This window comes from Pelodiscus sinensis, chromosome 6 (genome assembly GCF_052426305.1).
Source record: "Pelodiscus sinensis isolate ZL-2025 chromosome 6, ASM5242630v1, whole genome shotgun sequence".
NCBI lineage: Eukaryota > Metazoa > Chordata > Testudines > Trionychidae > Pelodiscus > Pelodiscus sinensis.
The window spans coordinates 127,184,407-127,202,492 of record NC_143057.1 but is presented as its reverse complement, the minus strand read 5'-3'; the positions used below and the strand labels follow the sequence as shown (position 1 = coordinate 127,202,492).

The following is an 18,086-nucleotide window of genomic DNA, read 5'->3' as shown; positions in this document are numbered from 1 at the left end:
TAACCCGTCAGTGGTGTGCCACATAGAGGGGAGTGGCCAGTGGCCACAGGACAAAGAAGCCATCAAACGCGTCAAAGCCGCTTTCCACCTCCGGCTGGCCGAGATCCTCCGTCAGCAGCACCATCTCCTCTGCCGGCCGGCGGCCACCCACACCGACGTGTACAAGGTACGGGCAAGGGATCTGGGCCGGGGGGACGGGGGGTCAGGGATCCTGCTCTGGTCTGGTTTCAGGAGCCAAGAATCTTTTGTGCCAAAGGGAGGGGGGGGTACAGTTCCTGGCACTGCTGGCCATGGAGCCAGGTTTCTGGCTGGCGGGTCGCAGGGGCCACCAGGTGTGCGGCTGGCTTGCAGCTCTTTTCCTTGGAAGGCTGGTCCCTAGGTGTGTTCCACCATGGGCATCTGGAGCTGGAGAATGCCGGAAGCAGCATCTGTTGGTCCACACGTGTGCTCTGGCTCAGCTTGTTCTACTGCACGGTCACGATCAGCGTTCCCTGTAAGCTGAGCGCTTGGGCACCCGCTTGGGAGAGTCCAATGCTGCCCAGCTGATTAGCAAAGCACCCACAGCTGGGTTTGTTTCTACTGGTGGTGCACATCCGCACATGCCTTGGTGTACATAAAATTATTCCTCACATGGACGGAAAAGATTCGAGGGTACGTTGGTTGTGATCATAACCTCCATTGTCAGAAGTTTCCTCTTGGGGAGCTCTCCTTACCCTTTTTTGGGGGCTGGGCTATGCGCAGGACTGATCAGACCCAGTCTGGGGCAGCCCCCTCGTATGTCAACCGGACTCAACCCCGATGGGGATGAGCACTCCTTGCTTTCTCAGGCAGCAGGGAGCATTGAGACTAAGCCACCTTCAAAGTGGATTTGGAGGCAGAAAGTCTGATTCAGCCCTGCCTAAACCGAGCAAGTCCCTAAGCCCAGCCCAAGAAAACTTCGGACCTGCTAAGTCTTAGGAGTGTGAGCAGAAAGCCCACAAGTCTTGGAGTCCCATTGGCACCCGATGGTGATCCGGCAGCATCAGTACTTCCCTGCCACCTACCAAAGAGAGATCACCGGGAGCACTGGTCACCTGCAGTACCATCCAGGTCTTCCCTGGCAGAGGCACAGACGGTCTCCACTGGTTCTGGTGGGTTGGGCAGACGGGTCCCCCCCTTGCTCCAGGAAGAGCTGACACACTCCTCCTGAGAGAACTTTCCTTCCCCCTTCCGGTTCCTCCCTCTCCCAGAGCCTTCGGACTGCTTGCGAGGTGAGGAAGGAGGGGCATCCGTGGGGTGTGAGGAAGGGGCCCATCGGCGGGCATGGGGGGCTGCCGCTGTGTCCAGCACAAGGCCTGTTCGTGGTTAACCGATCCGCCTCCCCTTTAACGGGCGAAGCTTATGGGTGATGGTGAATCGGGAGTGGTGGGAGGCTGGAGAAGACCCTTCCCCCCATTTAAGCAGTTAACCAGTGAAACATAATGTTTAACCAGTTAACTAAACGACATTTTGCTTCCCTACTCCGCACCCACCATTTTTCCCCGCGGTGCACCAGCCCCAGAGCACCCACCCACCCAGCGGGTCTGCTCCTTCCTCTCTGCTTCCGATTTTCTGTGGCTTGGTGGCGGAGGAGGACCTGGAGGGGTGGTCAGCCACCCCACCTTTATGCCTCCAACCAAGGGGAGAGAGATGAGCCAGGCGTGTGCAAACCCTGACAGAATTCTCCAGCTCTGGGCGCACGGAGCACATTTGTACGCACCGTGGAGGACGGAGGCGGGCCACGCATCTCCAAGAACCTCTGGTTCAGGACTGGGCAAGAGCCGGCCCGCCTAACCATTTGTTCCTGGCCCACAGACTGCCCCTGGCTGCTCACTGTTTCTGTCCTGCTGCCGGTGCCTTTCCTGGACATTTTCCACCTCCAGGAAGTTCTGTGGCACCAGCAGCAGGACATAAATCGTGAGCAACGAGAGGTGGTTTGCAGGCCGGATCAAATTCTTAGGCAAGCCAAATCCGGCCCGCAGCCCGTATCATGCACAGCCCTGCAATAGATGATGACTTCATTTCGTTAATAAGAAATGTCTGGGCCCTGACTGCTTACCAAATTCGTGGAGTGCCACCACCCCCCGGCGAAAATTACTGCCCACCCCTGCTCTAGTTACTATTTAAATATTTTAAATTTAAATATATGGAGATATACCTCTCTCAAGCTATATCTACACTTGCACCCGCTTTTGAGAGAGGGATGCAAACGAAGAGATTTGAAATTGCAAATGAAGCTGGGATTTAACTATCCTGTGCTTCATTTGCATATTTTCATTATGGTGTTATTTCAAAATAACAGACACTGTTAAGACGCAGTTATTTCAAGAGAAAATCCTTCTCCCGAAATAACTTATTCCTTATACAATGAGGTTTACCAGTTATTTCAAGAAGAGGGTTTTTTCTTGAAATAACCGCATCTTAACACTGTTATTTTGAAATAGCGCCATAATATGAATATGCGAATTAAGTGCGGGATATTTAAATCCCGGCTTCATTTGCAATTTCGAATCTCTTCATTTGCATCCCTCTCTCAAAAGAAGGTGCAAGTGTGGACATACCCTCATAGAACTGGAAAGGACATTGAGTCTAGTCCCCTGCCCTCACGGCAGGACCAAGTACCATCCCTGACTGATTTGCCCCAGATTCCTAAATGGCTCCCTCAAGGATTGAACTCACAACCCTGGGCTTAGCAGGCCAATGCTCAAACCACTGAGCTATCCCTCCCCCACTTTCTCTACTGCATCCTTGCCTTGGGGTACAGGCGTCTGAGGGAAAGGCACCTTGGCTCCGGCTGTAGCCAAGTTCAGTGCACAGCTTTTGTACGTTGCATGGGGGCTCTGGGCTCCTGCCCCCCCATGGCTCACTCTCCCACCCTCTCTCTCAGGATGGCTACGTGTTCCGTCTCCAAGTGGCCTATCACAGGGAACCCCAGATCCTGAAGGAGGTGGTCACGCCGGAGGGGATGCTGAAGTATCGGGACACAGAGGAGTCTCGGCAGCTTGAGTTGGAGACGCTCCACCTGCCCTATCTGACCAGCTCTTTGCATGGGTAAGGAAGGGGGTGTGCCCCACAGGGGAGAGCAGTGCATTGTGGGTAGGTGTGTCCCTTGGGGCCTGGAGGAGCCGGCTGAGTTTGCTTAACCAGGGCAAACTGCAAAGAATGGGGCAGACATTCCCCAGAACTGATGGTGATTTCTAATCATTCGATTCACCAAGCCAGCAGTAAATGGCTTCCTTACCCAGACGCCAAAAACACAGCTTCCTTAAAGCAACCCAGCTCTCCCACCCAAACAGGCAAGTCTAATACAGTGAAGATTACTGAAAATCTTGTTCCTTGTATATAAAGCCTTCTACTGGGTCGAAGGGATCACAGACATTATCTCCCAAGTCCGTGGATAGTGAAGATATTACCCAAAGGGATGCTTACAGCCAATTGTTATTAACTAAGATTCCTTTTTAAAAAAGGATTGTGTATTGTGGTTAAAAGATCACTACACGCTACAGATACAACTAGCGCTCTTAGCTGGTCAGAGTAGGGCTGAGGAGCCGCTGAGTTGCGAAAACTGCTTTTCAGACTCTTTGTCAGGTGTAGCGGGTTCATGCACTTTTCCTTTTCGCCCGGCTCTTCCTTCCTGGGTGGCCTCCTGGGAGGGAAGTAGCCGGCTGTTCCGCACAGTTCGTCCGCACCCCCCTTCGGGGGGAGAGTCCATGTTGTTATATTTCAGGGTCCTCTTTACTCCCGGGGACCCCCAGTTCTTTCTCTCGGGGACTCCTAGCTCCCCTCGTACCATCCTGGCCTCAGGTCTTCTGCCAACCCCTTAACAGCCCCTCTGGGCAGGCCGCAGGACCTCTAGGCCCCTACTCCCTGGCCACAGGCTTGCTTCTGCCTTCCTGGTTGCCTCCCGGACTTATGGCCTGGGGCTTCCCTGGCTCAGCCTCCCCCAGCCTACTGCAGCTGCCTCCTGTGCAGCTGTGGCTGCCTCCTATGCTCACCCAAGCCCTTCATGGCTGCCTCCTATGCAGCACTGGGCCTCCGGCGTGTAGCCTGGGTTCCTCCTGCCTGAGCCTCCTCAGTCCTTCCCTCCTCCAGGGACCCTCCTTCTTCCCTGGCCATCAGGTCTCCTCCAGAGCAGCAGGTAGGTCGCTCGCTCTCCTCCCAGGAGCTGTTCTTCTAGCCCTCGGCTGGGCTCTCCTCCCTCCAGCTCCTTGGTCCCTTAAAGGGCCAGGGCAGGGCAACACCCTGTCACACCAGCCATAGTTCAAAATGTGCAGTCCACATTGTGGGTTGGTCCCGATTCTTCCATGAGAATTAGCAGTGAAATCCAGACTGGAGCGGGAGACTGCAATGGCATGACTCAAGTGTCCCTTGTTGAAGTGTCAGCAGATCTGAGAGAGAGATTTTATAGATCTCTGGCAGGCTACCGATAGCCCCGTGACCACAAGCATTTCCTGGGGGAAGCCGTGTGGCTTTTCAAGAAAAAACCCTCCTGTTTCTTGTGTATACCCAGGTAACTAGTTGCATTCATCAGCGGAAAGTAATTTTCTATTAAGCTGTTCTAGACAGACTGCTACAGACTTCAAAGGGAAGCATAGACACCCACACTATTGCAACCGAGTTCCCGTTGAATGTTAATATTCCTTTCACCACTCGCAATAGAACATGGTAACAACCGGGAACCTTTTGGTTACATTGTTCACCTCTAACAAGATATAAAGAAACACCTTTTTAGTATTTACCGCTAATTCTCTAGCAATGCAAGTTTGCATCTCAAAGCTCAACTCTATCCAACAAGCCTTCATTAGCTAGTGCAGGTTGGACCCGCGGAGGTCAATTCGGGTCCCCCTTCCTGGCTCCCAGCCCCAGCTGCCGCCAACCCTCCAGGCTGATGCTGATCCCACGCGGGCCACTGGCCTCGCTAGGGTTTCTGGCCCCGGCAGGGTTCCTGGCTACAGATCCTCTTGCCTCCCAACCTCTGGAGCTCTCTGGCCCTGGAGCATGTGTGGTCCCGCCAGACTGCGGATGCTGCCAAAGCAGAGGGTCCCGGTTTTTAGAGGGCCATTCCTTATGGAGAATGAACTTAATTCTCATTTACATATGGTATTGCTATGTCTAGAAAGGTAGCACTTGGGTTATTCAGCCTGTTGGTTGCTGATGGCTCAGTGTCTCAGTAGGGAACTGGTCTTCGAATCATAGAATCCCAGGGTGGGAAGAGATCTCAGGAGTCATCGAGTCAAGCTCCCTGCCCAAAGCAGAACCGACCCTTTCAGCTCCTCCCGTCTGTAAGGGATGGGCAGAGCCCTGTGGGAGGGCAGGGAAGGGAGAGGGGTGCGTTATGGGTAGGGAAGTGGCTGGCAGCTTTCTGCTCCCTTCCCCTCCAGTGAAGGTGACGGGTGGGTCTAGACACTTTGCTACCCAGAGACTAACAGCAGTGGCAGGAGCCAGACTGCGGAGGGCGGGAGACCGACCCGTTCCCCCTTCCCGCTCCAGGGAACCCCTGCAAATCCAGTGCTGGCAGCAACTGCCCCATCCATTCACAGCTGTGCACTCAGGGGCCATGGGGGTGGCTGGGCTATTGAGGCAGTGCTCTGCCTTTTAATGGCTGCTGCTTTTCTCTCTGCAGGCTGCAGCAGCAACACCCGGCCTTCGGCGGCGCCTCCCGGCTAGCCAAGCGCTGGGCCCGCGCCCAGCTGCTGAGTGACAGCCTCTCGGACGAGTGCGTGGACCTGCTGGCGGCCTCTCTGTTCCTGCACCCCGCGCCTTTCACCCCGCCGAGGTGAGCGCCAGGGATCCTTGGCCTCGCCGCCTGGTCACTGGTCGCTGTGTCACTGGCCGCTTTAGGTGGAGGACCTGAGGGCTGGGCTTGGTGTCTGCCCTGGGCACGGGGAGGGAGGTGGCTGGTCAGTGGGGCTTGGTGTTTGCTCCGGGCACGGGGAGTGGGGCTGGGCTTGGTGTCTTCCCTGGCACGGGGGAGGGGCTGGGCTTGGTTCCTGCCCCGGTCAGGCCCACGGTCACTAAAATGGCTTGTTAATGAAGCGCAGTTAGGACCAGTTGAGTCCTGAGAAGCTGGTCCAGAGCCACCATGGGCTATGAGACCTTTCCCTTGCTGACCCCTAGAAGAGTGGCTCACTCCAGCCCTTCTGCTGTAACCACTAGACAGAACTGCCCCTCTGTGGGTGAGGCAGACACGGGCGACGGGAAGGCCTGAGGAGAACGCTTTGTCCCATCCTTTGTTTTGAGTTGCAGGGACGTGACCGGGGAGAAGCTCCCACCAGACCTTAGCGAACGGTCCCTTTAATGGTCCCAGAGAGGCCGAAACATCCACAGTCCCTGGCCGTGAGGCGGCTCCTTCCTAGCTCCCCTTGCTGGTGCTTCCTGTAGGGCTCTGCAGAGCTGGGCTCGTTGAGGTACCGCGGCCGGGCCCGGCGCTCGTCTCTGGGCGGGTGGAGCAGTCTCTCCCCGTGACAGTGGTTTCTGTCTTGCCCGCAGCTCCCCGCAGGTGGCCTTCCTTCGCTTCCTCCATCTGCTGACTGCCTTCGACTGGAAGAACAGCCCCCTCATCGTTAACCTGAACGGCGACCTCAACGGTGAGTCGAGGGCGGCCCACGGCGCGGTGCATCCCGGCTGCCCTTCGCTCGGGCGCGGCCCTGAGGAGACGAGCGACGCCGGCAGACCCTGCCCGGCCTTGTTCTCAGGGAGGGCCCTGCCCGTGGCACTGTCGATAGGTGGCGCTGGGTGTGGGGACTGGCGACGTGGGTTGGTAACTGGGCCTGTGGAACCTTCTACCACAAGGTCGTGGGGCCCTCTCTGACCCCGCCAGCCTGCCTCTCTTGTGGCTGGTGGGCAGGCTGTGTGGAATAGGCGCGATGGGGCCTCGCTTCTCGTGGACAGGTGAGAGGAGAATGACTGTCGCGGTTGGCGATTTATCCATGGGGGGCCTCTCCATGTCAGGAGAGAGGTGCATTGAGGGCTGTGTGGGGGGAGGGAATAGCTCAGCGGTTTGAGCATTGGCCTGCTAAGCCCAGGGCTGTGAGCTCAATCCTTGAAGGGGTCATTTAGGGATCTGGGGCAGATCTGTCAGGGATGGTGCTGTGAGGGCAGGGGACTGGACTCAATGACCTTTCAAGGTCCCTTACAGCTCTATGAGATAGGTATATCTCCATATAGAGTCTATAAGCCTGCATACTGCCCTGCCTTAAGGTCTCCTTACCTCAGTCACACCCCCTCCAAAGACTCTTCGGTCAATCTCTGTATGTGTGGGAAGAGGAGCAAGCCCCTGGCCTTTCCCTGTTCAGAGGCGGGTTGGGTTGGCCATTTCGAGGGTGGAAGTAGCTCCCTTGCTAAGAACCCAATTGAGACCCCTGCTGTCACTGCAGCCCCCAACCTGGGAGAAGCTGCCCTTCAGCCGCGGCTGATCTGGGCCAGTGTGAAGGTGGGAGCTGAAGGCACAGCTGGGAACAGCTTCCCAGGCAGAGTGGTTAGGTGGGAGCCAGAGTGGCACATTCTCTCCCATTCAAAGAGCCGGGCGCTTGGGCTAGATTTCCTTTGTGGGCTTGAATGTCTTAATCTCTGCGGTGTTTGGGGGCCGGGCAAGGGAGGTTCTTTGCATTTTATTGCTTAGCAAGTTTCCTAGGCCCGTCTCCACTCGGGTCTCGGGGGTAGCCATCTCGTCGTCATAAGCAAAGGGGAAGCTGGAGCTTTCTGAAGCTATTTCAGCTGGCGTCAGAGATAGCTATGGGGCATCCGACGCCGATGGTGGGGTCAGCGGTACCGGAGATTCCAGCACTAGTGCGCAGCAATGGTGTGCAAATCCCGAACTTCAGACAGGTGGCGAGTGACCTTGGAGCCAGGCTGGGGGCAGCATCTTGGCCAGGATTGGTCTGTGGGCTTCGTGTGCTGCTCCCTATTCTACCAGTCCCCTCGTTCTGCTTCCACACTTTGGGTGCCGACTTTGTGTGCGCTGACCTGTTCTGAACACCCGTGCTCCAGGGCCTGGCTTACAAGGGGAGTTTGGCTCATTTAGCTCAGCAAGACAAAGGCCTGGAGGGGTCTGGCAAGGCTCCCTCTATTTTTTTTTCCATCCGTGCACAGAATAAATTTTATGAGCACTCAGGCATGTGCAGATGTGCACCACCAGAAGAAATACAGGCTGCCGGCTGTGGGCACTCCGCTAATTAGCTGGGCGGCACCTGAATCTCTCCTGGGTGGCCGCCCATTGCTCAGCCTCTGGGGAACACTGGGGTCCAGTTGCTCTCTGTAAATACACGGGGAAGGGGGCCAGCTTCGGGGCGGAGGAAGAGCTGCAGAAGCTAAAGGGTGATGTTGGCCCAAGATCTAAGGGGAACAGACTGGCTCAGGGTCAGTTTCTGCTGGAAATGAGGAGGAAATGCTGGAGGAGGGAGGTTCTGGACTCTCCCAGGACTTACCATGCAGCTTAGTAGGTTTACGCAGGGGATTGTGGGTCTAGGTTGCCGGAGATAGCACAGGACTGGATTCCATGACCGGGGAGGTCCTGGCCAGTCCGGGGTTCTGGGGTTCGGTTCCAGAGGGGACCCCCCCGCTGACTGTGCTGGGTGTGGACAGAGGTGAGGGGCAGGGTTTCTGACCCTGGCTTTGGCTCCGTTCCCCAGAGGCAGATTATGCCGAGATCAGGAACGAGTTTGTGGCTGCCCGGCCTCACCTCCCCGTCATGTTCATCGCCACCCCCAGAGACAAGCGGAGCTCGGTGTGGACCAAAGAGCGGCCTTCTGCGCAGGTGAGAGAGGCTGGAGTCTCCGCCCCCCACTGCACTTGGGGGCTAGAAGCCCCCCCCCCCATGGGTGACTTCTGCTCCCCCTCAGATCTCCCGCCCTGAACTGGTCCCATCTCATCCCCTCCTCTGTCAGCGTTGTTCCAGACGCACCTTGTAGCTGGGCACAGGCATTGTGCAGTCTCTTCCCTCCCCTCGCTTGCACCCTCTTCCCCCCCCAATCCTCTCTCTTGTCTGGCTGAGGCCCAAGTGTCTCGCTGGGTGCTCCCCCTCCCCCCTCAGCTAGCGAGGTGTCCCCCCACAGCGCAGGGGGCTGTGATATGCTCCTTGGTCCTACCCTCTGGCTCTCTGCCCCTCCCAGATCCTGCAGCGCCTTCTGGTGCTGGCGCTGGAATCACTCCGGGCCTTGGAGGAGCAGCTCATGGACCCGCTCGGGAGCCAGGAGGTGAAGGTAACTCCGGAGCAGAGCGAGCCTGTGGAGTGGTGCTGGGGAAGGGAGCTGCCTGTTACACCCACACACCTAGTGTGGGGGCTGAGCAATGCAAGTGGGACCTAGACCACAGCAACAGTTAAGACCAAGAGACCTCTACAGCAGGGGCTGGGAGCTTCCTGGCTTTTAGCTCAGAGGGTAGAGGCCCCTATACTCCGCTCCAGAGGTCCCAGGTTCAAATCCATCCGGTGGTGGTTACACCTGCACTGCCTCTGGGGTTCTGTATTGGTGGCAGCCATGCGACTCTTCCTCCTCCCCCTTGCACTGAGCCCCAGCTCTGCCCCATAAGGACTGCAGAGGGGTGAGTGGCCTCTAGCTGTTTCTGCAGCTGGGGTTAGGGCCTGTGTCCCTTCCCTATGCTTTATGAGAGTGGCCTGTCGTCCAGTCTCCGCTTCTGGCAGTCAAAGCCTGGGGTTGCATCCCTACCCTCCACGAACACGTTCCACAGGTGGGCTGTGCGTTGTGCGGCACAGCGGTGTGCAGCCTCTGGGTCGTGACCCCGTTAGGGGTTGCGGCTATCTTCTGCGGGGGTCGCAGTGCCGGGCCAGCTGCCATTTTTTCCCTGGTGTGGCAGGCGAGCGGGCGGCATTTCAAGGCTTTCCCCCGCTGCCCCCGGGGGTCGGCTGGGAAAAAGGTTGCGCACCCCTGGTGCGGCGAAGTTCCTTAAGTTTGTTTGGAACCTGCTGCCTGTTCGTTTCATTGGGTGCCATGGCGTACGGTGGGGGGGGAGGGAGGAAAAACCCTAAAAATATCAACAATATTTAGCCCCCCTCCCCAAATCATTTCTAGGAAAAGGCCGTTTGTGTAGGAAAATCTGTCTTGAATTTCTCTTCGCTCCCGCCCGGCCTCTGCTGCTCCTCTCCTGCTGCCTGTCTAAGTTCCTGAGCAGCACGGAGCGGGACCGGGGCTGTACTTTGAAAAGAACCGCTCTGGGAATGGCTGTACGCCGAAGAGCCCAGAAGAGGGCAGACACGCTTCTGGGAAAGCCCAGGCGCTGATACAGTCAGTCCAGCTGTTCTGTATGTGAAAGACTCTTCACGCTAGGCCAAAGCCACGGGGGGTCAGTCGTGCTCCTCCGCAGCTGTTCTCTGCCATGGCTGGGGTGCGTAATGTTGCCCAGAGGGTTAAGCCACCAGCCTTCCTGTGTGGTAGGCGTGGGCCATAAAGAATTGCTTCTTCCAACCTTGACGTGCGGCCACCTCTGGGGTGCAGCGTGGCAGCAGTTTAACATTGGAGCGCAGCAACGTGCCCCCGCCGTTCAGAACAGGCGCATCTCTCTGAGCTTGCAGGGGGAATTCAGGGAGGGTGAATGTAATGACTGGAGAAGGAACGTGACCAAAACATTGGAGCTAATGAGTCTCAAATTTTAACCTGTCAGCAGGAAAAGTAGCAACCCTTAAAACCAGGCTGGGGCATTTGTCTGGGACTGACTCATAAGGAGGCACGCCCCTCGCTCAACATCCGATGTCACTTTCGGCAGAAATCGTGTCCCTTGGAGGTCTCCTAAACACGTCCCGGTCCTGCTGGGCCCTACTTAACCTGCAAGTCTGGGGCGCCCCCCCACCATGGGATGGGTGTATTTTGAGGTCAGAACAACAGAAACTCTAGGGAGATCTGAGAGTCACATGCCTTGGTGCAGGAGGTGGTGCTAGTGGGAGCCAGCTTAAAAGAGCTGCAGTGAGCCCCCTTATCGACTAATCGAGGAGTCGTTGGAAATTCCATCGACTACTCGATTAGCTTACGAACCGCTATTCAGCATCCCTCGTTCTGAGTCTTTTTTTTTCTGTTTTTACCCTGCTACTGTTTGTGGTTCCTCCGATAGAACCCTCCGTGGTGTGACACCTTTGTTTGCTTGTTCTCGTAGGGTGCATGTCTCTTAGCTCTTACCAGAGAGCAGATAAGAGGATCTGTGGCCCCCATCCGGTTAACTTCCCTTGGTGACGAGATCCCAGTTGAAACCCGAGCAGGCACCTCCGGCACGGCCTGGGGAATTGGAGATATTTTTTATAAGGACTCTCTGCTTGTCTTAGCGATATCTGTCATTTGATTCCTTGGTGTAGATCGAGAAGGTGGTTCGGTCTCTTAGCCACCTTGAATCATTGCCTCCGTCCTCTTCATCCGATAGTAGCACTTATTCCACCCCCAGCATTTCTTTCCATTCGAGTATGTCTGAGCCTTCTGGTTTATTCCACATCACAGCCCGTTCGGATTAGCATTAACACCTGATGCTCACTTGGCTGCCCTTATCCCTACCCTGCAGTCCTTGGCTGGCTGACCTCCTTGGGTTACCTCCCCCCTCTTCCGTTTCCAGAGCTGGTCTGTTTTTAAAATCTCTGGGTCTAGCAGCTGCTTGTTCCTTGAATTCTTGTTTTCAGAGGAATTGTAATTTGCAGGTGCTTTTTAAAGGGGGCTTTATCCAGAGTTTTACCCAGCAGGATGCCTTATATTTTGGAGGTTGTGGCATAAAGGGAGAAAAGCCTGCAAGATGATGTTGAGGGGAGGAAGAAATTGGGCTTCTGATCACGATGAGTTGCCTTCAGTGACTTCTAAGGAGGCTGCTCCCAGCGCTAAGCCTAGGCCCGGATTCTTAATTCTGGGTGCTGCAGTGCCGAAGTCTCGTTTTCAAAATTGGCCTCGGAGTCTAAGTGGCCCAGGGGTTCCGTGGGGCTTCACTTGGTTGGCGTTGCAGCCCAGAGCGGAGCACTGCTTGAAGGCCTCTGATAAATAAATGTGCACAGGTTCAGGCCCCAGATGTGTTGTGTTGTGTTTCTCTTGAAGGCTGTGTGGATGCTGGAGTGCCGGCTTCCAAGGCCTGCTGCTAGGAGGTGCTAAGCACCCCCCCTCCCCACTCTTTTGAAGCTAGCAGGGCTTAGGAGGAGGCCTGGCCTCGTGGTGCAGAGAGTGGAGTGGCGTTTTGGGAGGTCTGGTTTCAATTTCCAGCTCCCTCACGCACCTCCCGTGTGGCCTTGGGCCAAGATTTGTAAAGCTACTGAAGTGTCGTTAGCGTTTGGCTTTGCGTGATGTGCCGTGAGGCCTGACTGGCTCTAAAAATCTCTCGCGTGGCCCAGTGAAACCAGAGTGGCGCCGTTTTCTTTCCCCGAGGTCCCTCTTCACCCCCCCCCCCCCACCAGCCTGTTGCTTCCGACCGTCAGCTTTTCCGCACAGGGAGCGTGTCTGTTACTGTACGTTCGTGCTGCTCCTGGCTTGCTCAGAGACGGAACCTCAGTGCACCGCTGCAGTGCAAACAAGGAGCAGTTAATGACCCGGCACGCCCTGTAAGCTGGGGCGCGACGGGTCTGTTTGGGCAGAACACTCACACTTTTTCAGCTTGCCGTGAGAGATGGCAGACACCCAGCTTTTTAAATATGAAAGCAAAAATAAATGAGTTGCACATGGCTGAGGATGGATACCCAGCCAGGTTGGTCTTCTAGGTAATGGTCAGTGACTTCGGCCCTGAGTCCATAAACTGACCCTCGCTGGGAGGCAAAGGGTCTGCATAGACACAGGTGTCTGCATGGACCTAGCTGCAGGACCTGAGCTTAATTTTACCCAAGTGGTACAACTAAAAAAGAACAATTTTTTGGAGCTGGGTATAGCAACAGATCAGGGAACCCTCCTCCTAAATCCAAGTTGGGTTTGGGTTTTCATAAGGTGCGATAAAGCTTTGATTTGCATTTTGTTTTTCGAACCAGCTCGGGGAGAGTGTGCAGCGCCAAGGAGTCTCTTGTAAAACTGGCTTTTGTTTAATCTTGCCTGCTCCTCTTACTCATGTGAATGGCAGTGTGGGAGTTGGCAGCTGCCTTCTGCAGAAAATAGGAAACCAAGAGGGGCAGGGGTGGGGGGAAAGCTTTAAGTGCAAATTAACATGTGACTGGCCCAGCAAAGTGGGAGATGTGACGCATGGGAATTGGTGCCAGTGACAATCGTGTGTTGTCATCTTATCGCCTGTGCTGTCAAGTTGTGCATAGGTGTGTTCTGATGCCTTCTGCTGCCTAGGTAAGGACTGCAGGATTTGTGTGCGCCCACAAGGGGGCAGCGGTGACCCTTGGGGGGTCATGCCTTAATTTGTGAGAGAGGCATGTCTGAGTTTCCAACACCAGTCGCTTTCCTACCTCAATCCGTGGCGCTTCGTGGACCCTGCGTGTTTTTCAGGAGGCCTGTTCTTTTGGGGCTCTTTCATTTTGGGTGCTCAGCTTTGAGATGGACAAGGCCAGAGATTCTGAAATTCTGCGCATCGGCGCAGCTACCGATGGCGCTTGCTGACGGTGTGAATGTCAGGTGTAAACGCAAATCAGGCCCCAGGTATCAGCCATTGGGCCTCTGGAGATGCCCGAAATTAGAGGCTGCTTTTGAAAACTTTTTTTTTTTAAACTTTACTGTTAACTTCTCTGTAGATTTGGGAGCTTTCTTCAGGGAAAAATAATAATGGTAGTGCCAGGACACTTGCCAGACTGCTCACTGCAGCTGTTTGACCCCCTGACATGTTTGTTTGGGGGCGGGGGGTTACACTAGGGAACTTGTAACCGCCTCCCCTGGGAAGTGGTTCCAGTGTTCTTGTTGAAACTTTTGCAAGCACACATCAAAAAGACTTTCTGTGGGGCAGAAGCCAAGTCTGGAACGCTCCACCTTGAGCAGGGAGAACTTCAGAAAGTCACGAGTGACGGGCACCGACGTTAACAGGGGAAGGCTCGGGGGCAGCCGAGACTCCAGCTATCAGTGGTGCTTCATCTATAATCCCCTCTGAACACACTTTTAGTCCCCCCCTCACCCAATGCGTAGCTGGGGGTGTGACTCGGTTGGCCTGTGTTGCTGCAGAGGCAGGTGGAGTTGTTCCTTGGCCGGGCTCCCAGCAGCTTGGGCGAGGCCTTGCATTCCACCGGGTTAGGGACTGACAGCTACCGTTGGGTATTTCTGTAGCTTTCCTCCCTGCTTCGCCTGGGCCCCTCTCAGGGTCTTGATGTGTTTTGACGTCTCTCCCTGGCGAGCTTAGTGGAAAGCTGCCTAGAATAACCCTCAGGAGCCACCTTGGTTGGCTGCTGCTTTGTTTCCATGAGGAGGTTGCCTCTGGCGTGGGTCGGCTTTTATGTGCAGCCACTCAGCTGGAAAACAAAAGGCCTCTGGAAGCAGGACGTGGGAAAGGCAGCAGCAGCGCCCTTGCGCCTTGTGGGACTCTGGCGTTGCCGGGATGTGTGGTCCAGCTCGATTTGGCTCCTGAGCCCCTCAGGCCTGGCACGAGGGCGGAGCTTTGTCTCCACGCGTGGTCGGAAAGTGGTGGGGTTTCCAAGATGGCCGCCCAAGGGACGCCTCCCAGCTCTGACCTGCAGTGCCACGTTTGGGGATGGGGGGGTTTCTAAGGCCCTACCAACAGGGAGTGCAGCTGAGAGAAAGCAACAGCCATTGCCTTGCCTCCTCTCCGCTGCCTTGCCTGCTTCTCTCTTGTGTGACCCCTCTTCCTTCCTCTGCGTGGGCTCCCTGCCAGCCTGACTCTCTCGGGCTGCCCTTGGTCCCATCTGCTCTGGCCTGGCTGGCTCCCTCAATGAGGCAGGCCACGGCGGCCTGTACTGGGAGGAGGCAGGGCGAGCTTCCCATGTGGGCTAGTGAGGAGGCAGGGCAAACCGTTTGTATTAAGACCACAGGAGCGGTGATAAGTGGGGATATGGGTGGAGAGAGGGCGGGGCCGTGCTGCCATCTGTCACCAGAGGGACGTCATCACCGTGTCTTCTTCAGCTGCACCGTGGCTTTCCTGCCGGACGGGTTCAGCCTTTGGCATGCCTCCCGTTCACTCATAAGAACATAAGAATGGCCGTACTGGGTCAGGCCAAAGGTCCATCTAGCCCAGTATCCTGTCTGCTGACAGTGGCCAGCACCAGGTGCCCCAGAGGGGGCGGACTGAAGACAATGATCAAGTGATTTGTCTCCTGCCATCCCTCTCCAGCCTCTGACAAACAGAGGCCAGGGACACCATTTTATCCCCTGGCTAATAGCCTTTTATGGACTTAACCTCCATGAAATTATCTAGCTTCTCTTTAAACTCTATTATAGTCCCAGCCTTCACAGCCTCCTCTGGCAAGGAGTTCCACAGGTTGACTACACGCTGTGTGAAGAAGAACGTTCTTTTATTAGTTTTAAACCTGCTCCCCATTCCAGGGACCAGCTCTGTCACTTCCCCTCTGCGTGACGTTGAGTGAGTCTCTTCCCCGCTGTGTGACGCCATTTCCCTCCTGTCTTGCCTACGTAGATTGGAACGAATAACAGAGCAGTGTGCAAACAGGAATTAAGTCTCTCCCAACCTGAGAGGTTTTATCCCCTTTTTACAGGTGGCTAAACTGAGGCACAGAGAGATGCGCTCACTCGCCCAGATACTAGGATCCTTAAGTTCCTTGCTCTAGCCAATGGGCCATACGGACCTGTGAAGGTCAACAGGCAGGCACTCCAAAGACTTCAGGGCAGAGATGCTTTTAATGGTAGCTAGAGAAAAGAGCAAATTCCTGAGCCCACAAATCTGTCATGAAGCAACAGCGCTGACCTGCTGTATGGCCTTGGGAGAGATGGCACTGCCAACCGAATCAAACTGGGACGTGAAATCCAGACTGCTGCAGGTGCTGGGAAGTGTATTCGTTTTAAAGCAAACGAATCCAGCAGCTGACATGAGCACTGAGCTCACAACAGCTCCCAGAGTCTGAGTCTTTCCCAGGCTCTGCAATGCTGGTACCGCCATTCATTTCTCAGCCCTTCCAGTGTGAAAAAGCAGCAGAACACTGTTGACTTCCACTGTTGACTGCACTGTTCATGGACTCAGAGTAAGAAATTCCTTGTTTTGCTTACGAGGCCTCAGCCAGATTAAAAATGCATAGCTGAGATTTTCAAAGAAATCTAGGGAATGTAAAGAAACTCACCATAAACATCAGACCAAGAAATGTATCTGAAGCCCCAAGACAGCTTTCAAAATCTCAGTCGACGTTGCAAAGGAAAACGAAAATCCAGGAAAACTATAGCGTCTGCTAATATTACAATATTCTTAGGATATTAAAGCCAAGAGAACTTTAAAAGTCAAATATATTTTTGATACTAGTAGCTCACTTTTTGCATTTCTCTTTGGTTGGGCAATGAAAATAGACTCATTTCACATTTACGTCTAAGTTTCTAGTGAATTTTCCTTTTGAGTTCTGGTTCAGCACTGTTGTGTGGATTGCAAACACTACAAGATGGAGATTTATTTGGTTAAAAAAGGTATTTTATTAAAAAAAAAAAAAAACCCCACAACTCTCTGCTGCTCTTCAGAGTTCTGTAAACTCATTTTAATAAGGACTCTTTTGGGCCAGTTGGAAATGGCAGCTTCCTTCTAATATATAGACTGACGTAGTAAATCTTTTATCTAGCTGCCTGAGGGTTGTTAAAACGTTTAACTGTTTTAACCTAGGTCCCACTGCCGCCATGGGGCTCCACCGCAGCTGTAGGGTCTCGCTGCTGGTCCTGCTGTTTCTGTAGGGTCCACCCCACCAGCCCCGGCTGCTCTGGCCAGGCATAGCTAGCTGCCTCCGGAGTTAATTGGTAAGCATACCGGTAAGACTCAGGCAGGGGGAAGCTAACCTGCTAACCGTTTAACATGCCTACTGCCTGCTCCGCTTTCTTTTCACTTTAGCAGTTGGTATGGAAATTCTTTCTGATGCTGGGAATAAATATATCCCTGGTGCACAGACTTTGAGTTAAAATGAACCCCTGAAGCAATGTCTGCAGCTCAGTAAAGCCACGCACAAAATGCCTTGGGGATATCTGGAAGGAGCTATAAAGGAAGCTGTAGGACCACGTATTGGGAAGAAGTTACTAGGGAAGAAAAACTCAGTGAGAAAAAATGAAGCCCTTGCTCTGATGGTCAAAAAGTAAAGTTAAATCACAAAGACTGACAAGGGAAGAAGAATACCAAAGACTTTAATATAATGATAAAGAATAAATGCAGTTTAGCAAAGTTTGAATGGGTGAATGAGAGCTGCAAAGAAACTGAACAATTGGGTAAAGATCAAGTGAGATGTATCAGAAATAAGAGCTTTTAATGACAAAAGAAAGGTGATCTATATGATCCTCGAGGACATCCATGGACAACGTTTGACAGACCCTAAAGATATAGCCGTGTGCCACTTGTTTTTATCAAGGAATTACAAGGTGGTGGTAGGCCTGAAAAATGTCAGCTTGAAATCAACCAAGCAAGCCCGTTAGTAACGGATAAAGAAACCGTGGAAGCCATAAAAAGACTTCAGAATGGAAATCCACTAGGATGTGATGGAATATTGAACACCATAGGTGATAAAGGATTGAAAGCCCTGTCGGAGGTTATGGAAGATGTGTTTGAGATGGCAGAACGGCGTGAAGATTTACAGCATCATTGCGTATCCCCCAAAGAGCAATGCTATGGACTGCAAAGACTACAGAACAATAAACCGTGGTTCCCAACCTTTTTGAGCATACGGACCCCTTTTCAACCAGTTAACATTTTATGGACCCCCACAAGGAGGGCGGCAGGAAGTGGCGGCCAGCATATTCCTTGGTCCGTGCTGCTTTCTCTGGCCCCTGCCTATCCACGGAGGATACGGCGAGGGGGCTCTCATGGCCAAAGGCAGCTCCTGCCCTGGCACTCTGCCCTTGGCCGAACATGGAGCCCTGGAGGAGAGAAAGAAAGGGGGGAAAAAAAAAGTAAGGATCGGGACTGGGAGGGGGAGAGGGCTGTAGCATACATAGCCGTGCAGCTGGCTGCAGGAGGCCGGATGGTGCTTCCTGGGGTATCAAGATCCCATCCCGAGGGCAGGAGACAGTGTGTGTGCGGCCGGTCGCGAA

General features: G+C 54.3%; 1 protein-coding gene across 2 annotated transcripts in view; it reads left to right on the top strand.

Annotated features, from left to right (window-relative positions):
- The window catches only part of NOL6 (nucleolar protein 6), a 59,771-nt gene that overhangs the window by 22,346 nt on the left and 19,339 nt on the right, over positions 1-18,086 (top strand). For both annotated transcript variants that reach the window (XM_075932774.2, XM_075932773.2), the window contains exons 18-23: positions 12-166; positions 2,906-3,069; positions 5,642-5,794; positions 6,508-6,605; positions 8,649-8,773; positions 9,129-9,218. In XM_075932774.2, coding sequence (XP_075788889.2) covers positions 12-166; positions 2,906-3,069; positions 5,642-5,794; positions 6,508-6,605; positions 8,649-8,773; positions 9,129-9,218 — 785 coding nt within the window. The remainder of the gene's footprint in view (positions 1-11; positions 167-2,905; positions 3,070-5,641; positions 5,795-6,507; positions 6,606-8,648; positions 8,774-9,128; positions 9,219-18,086) is intronic.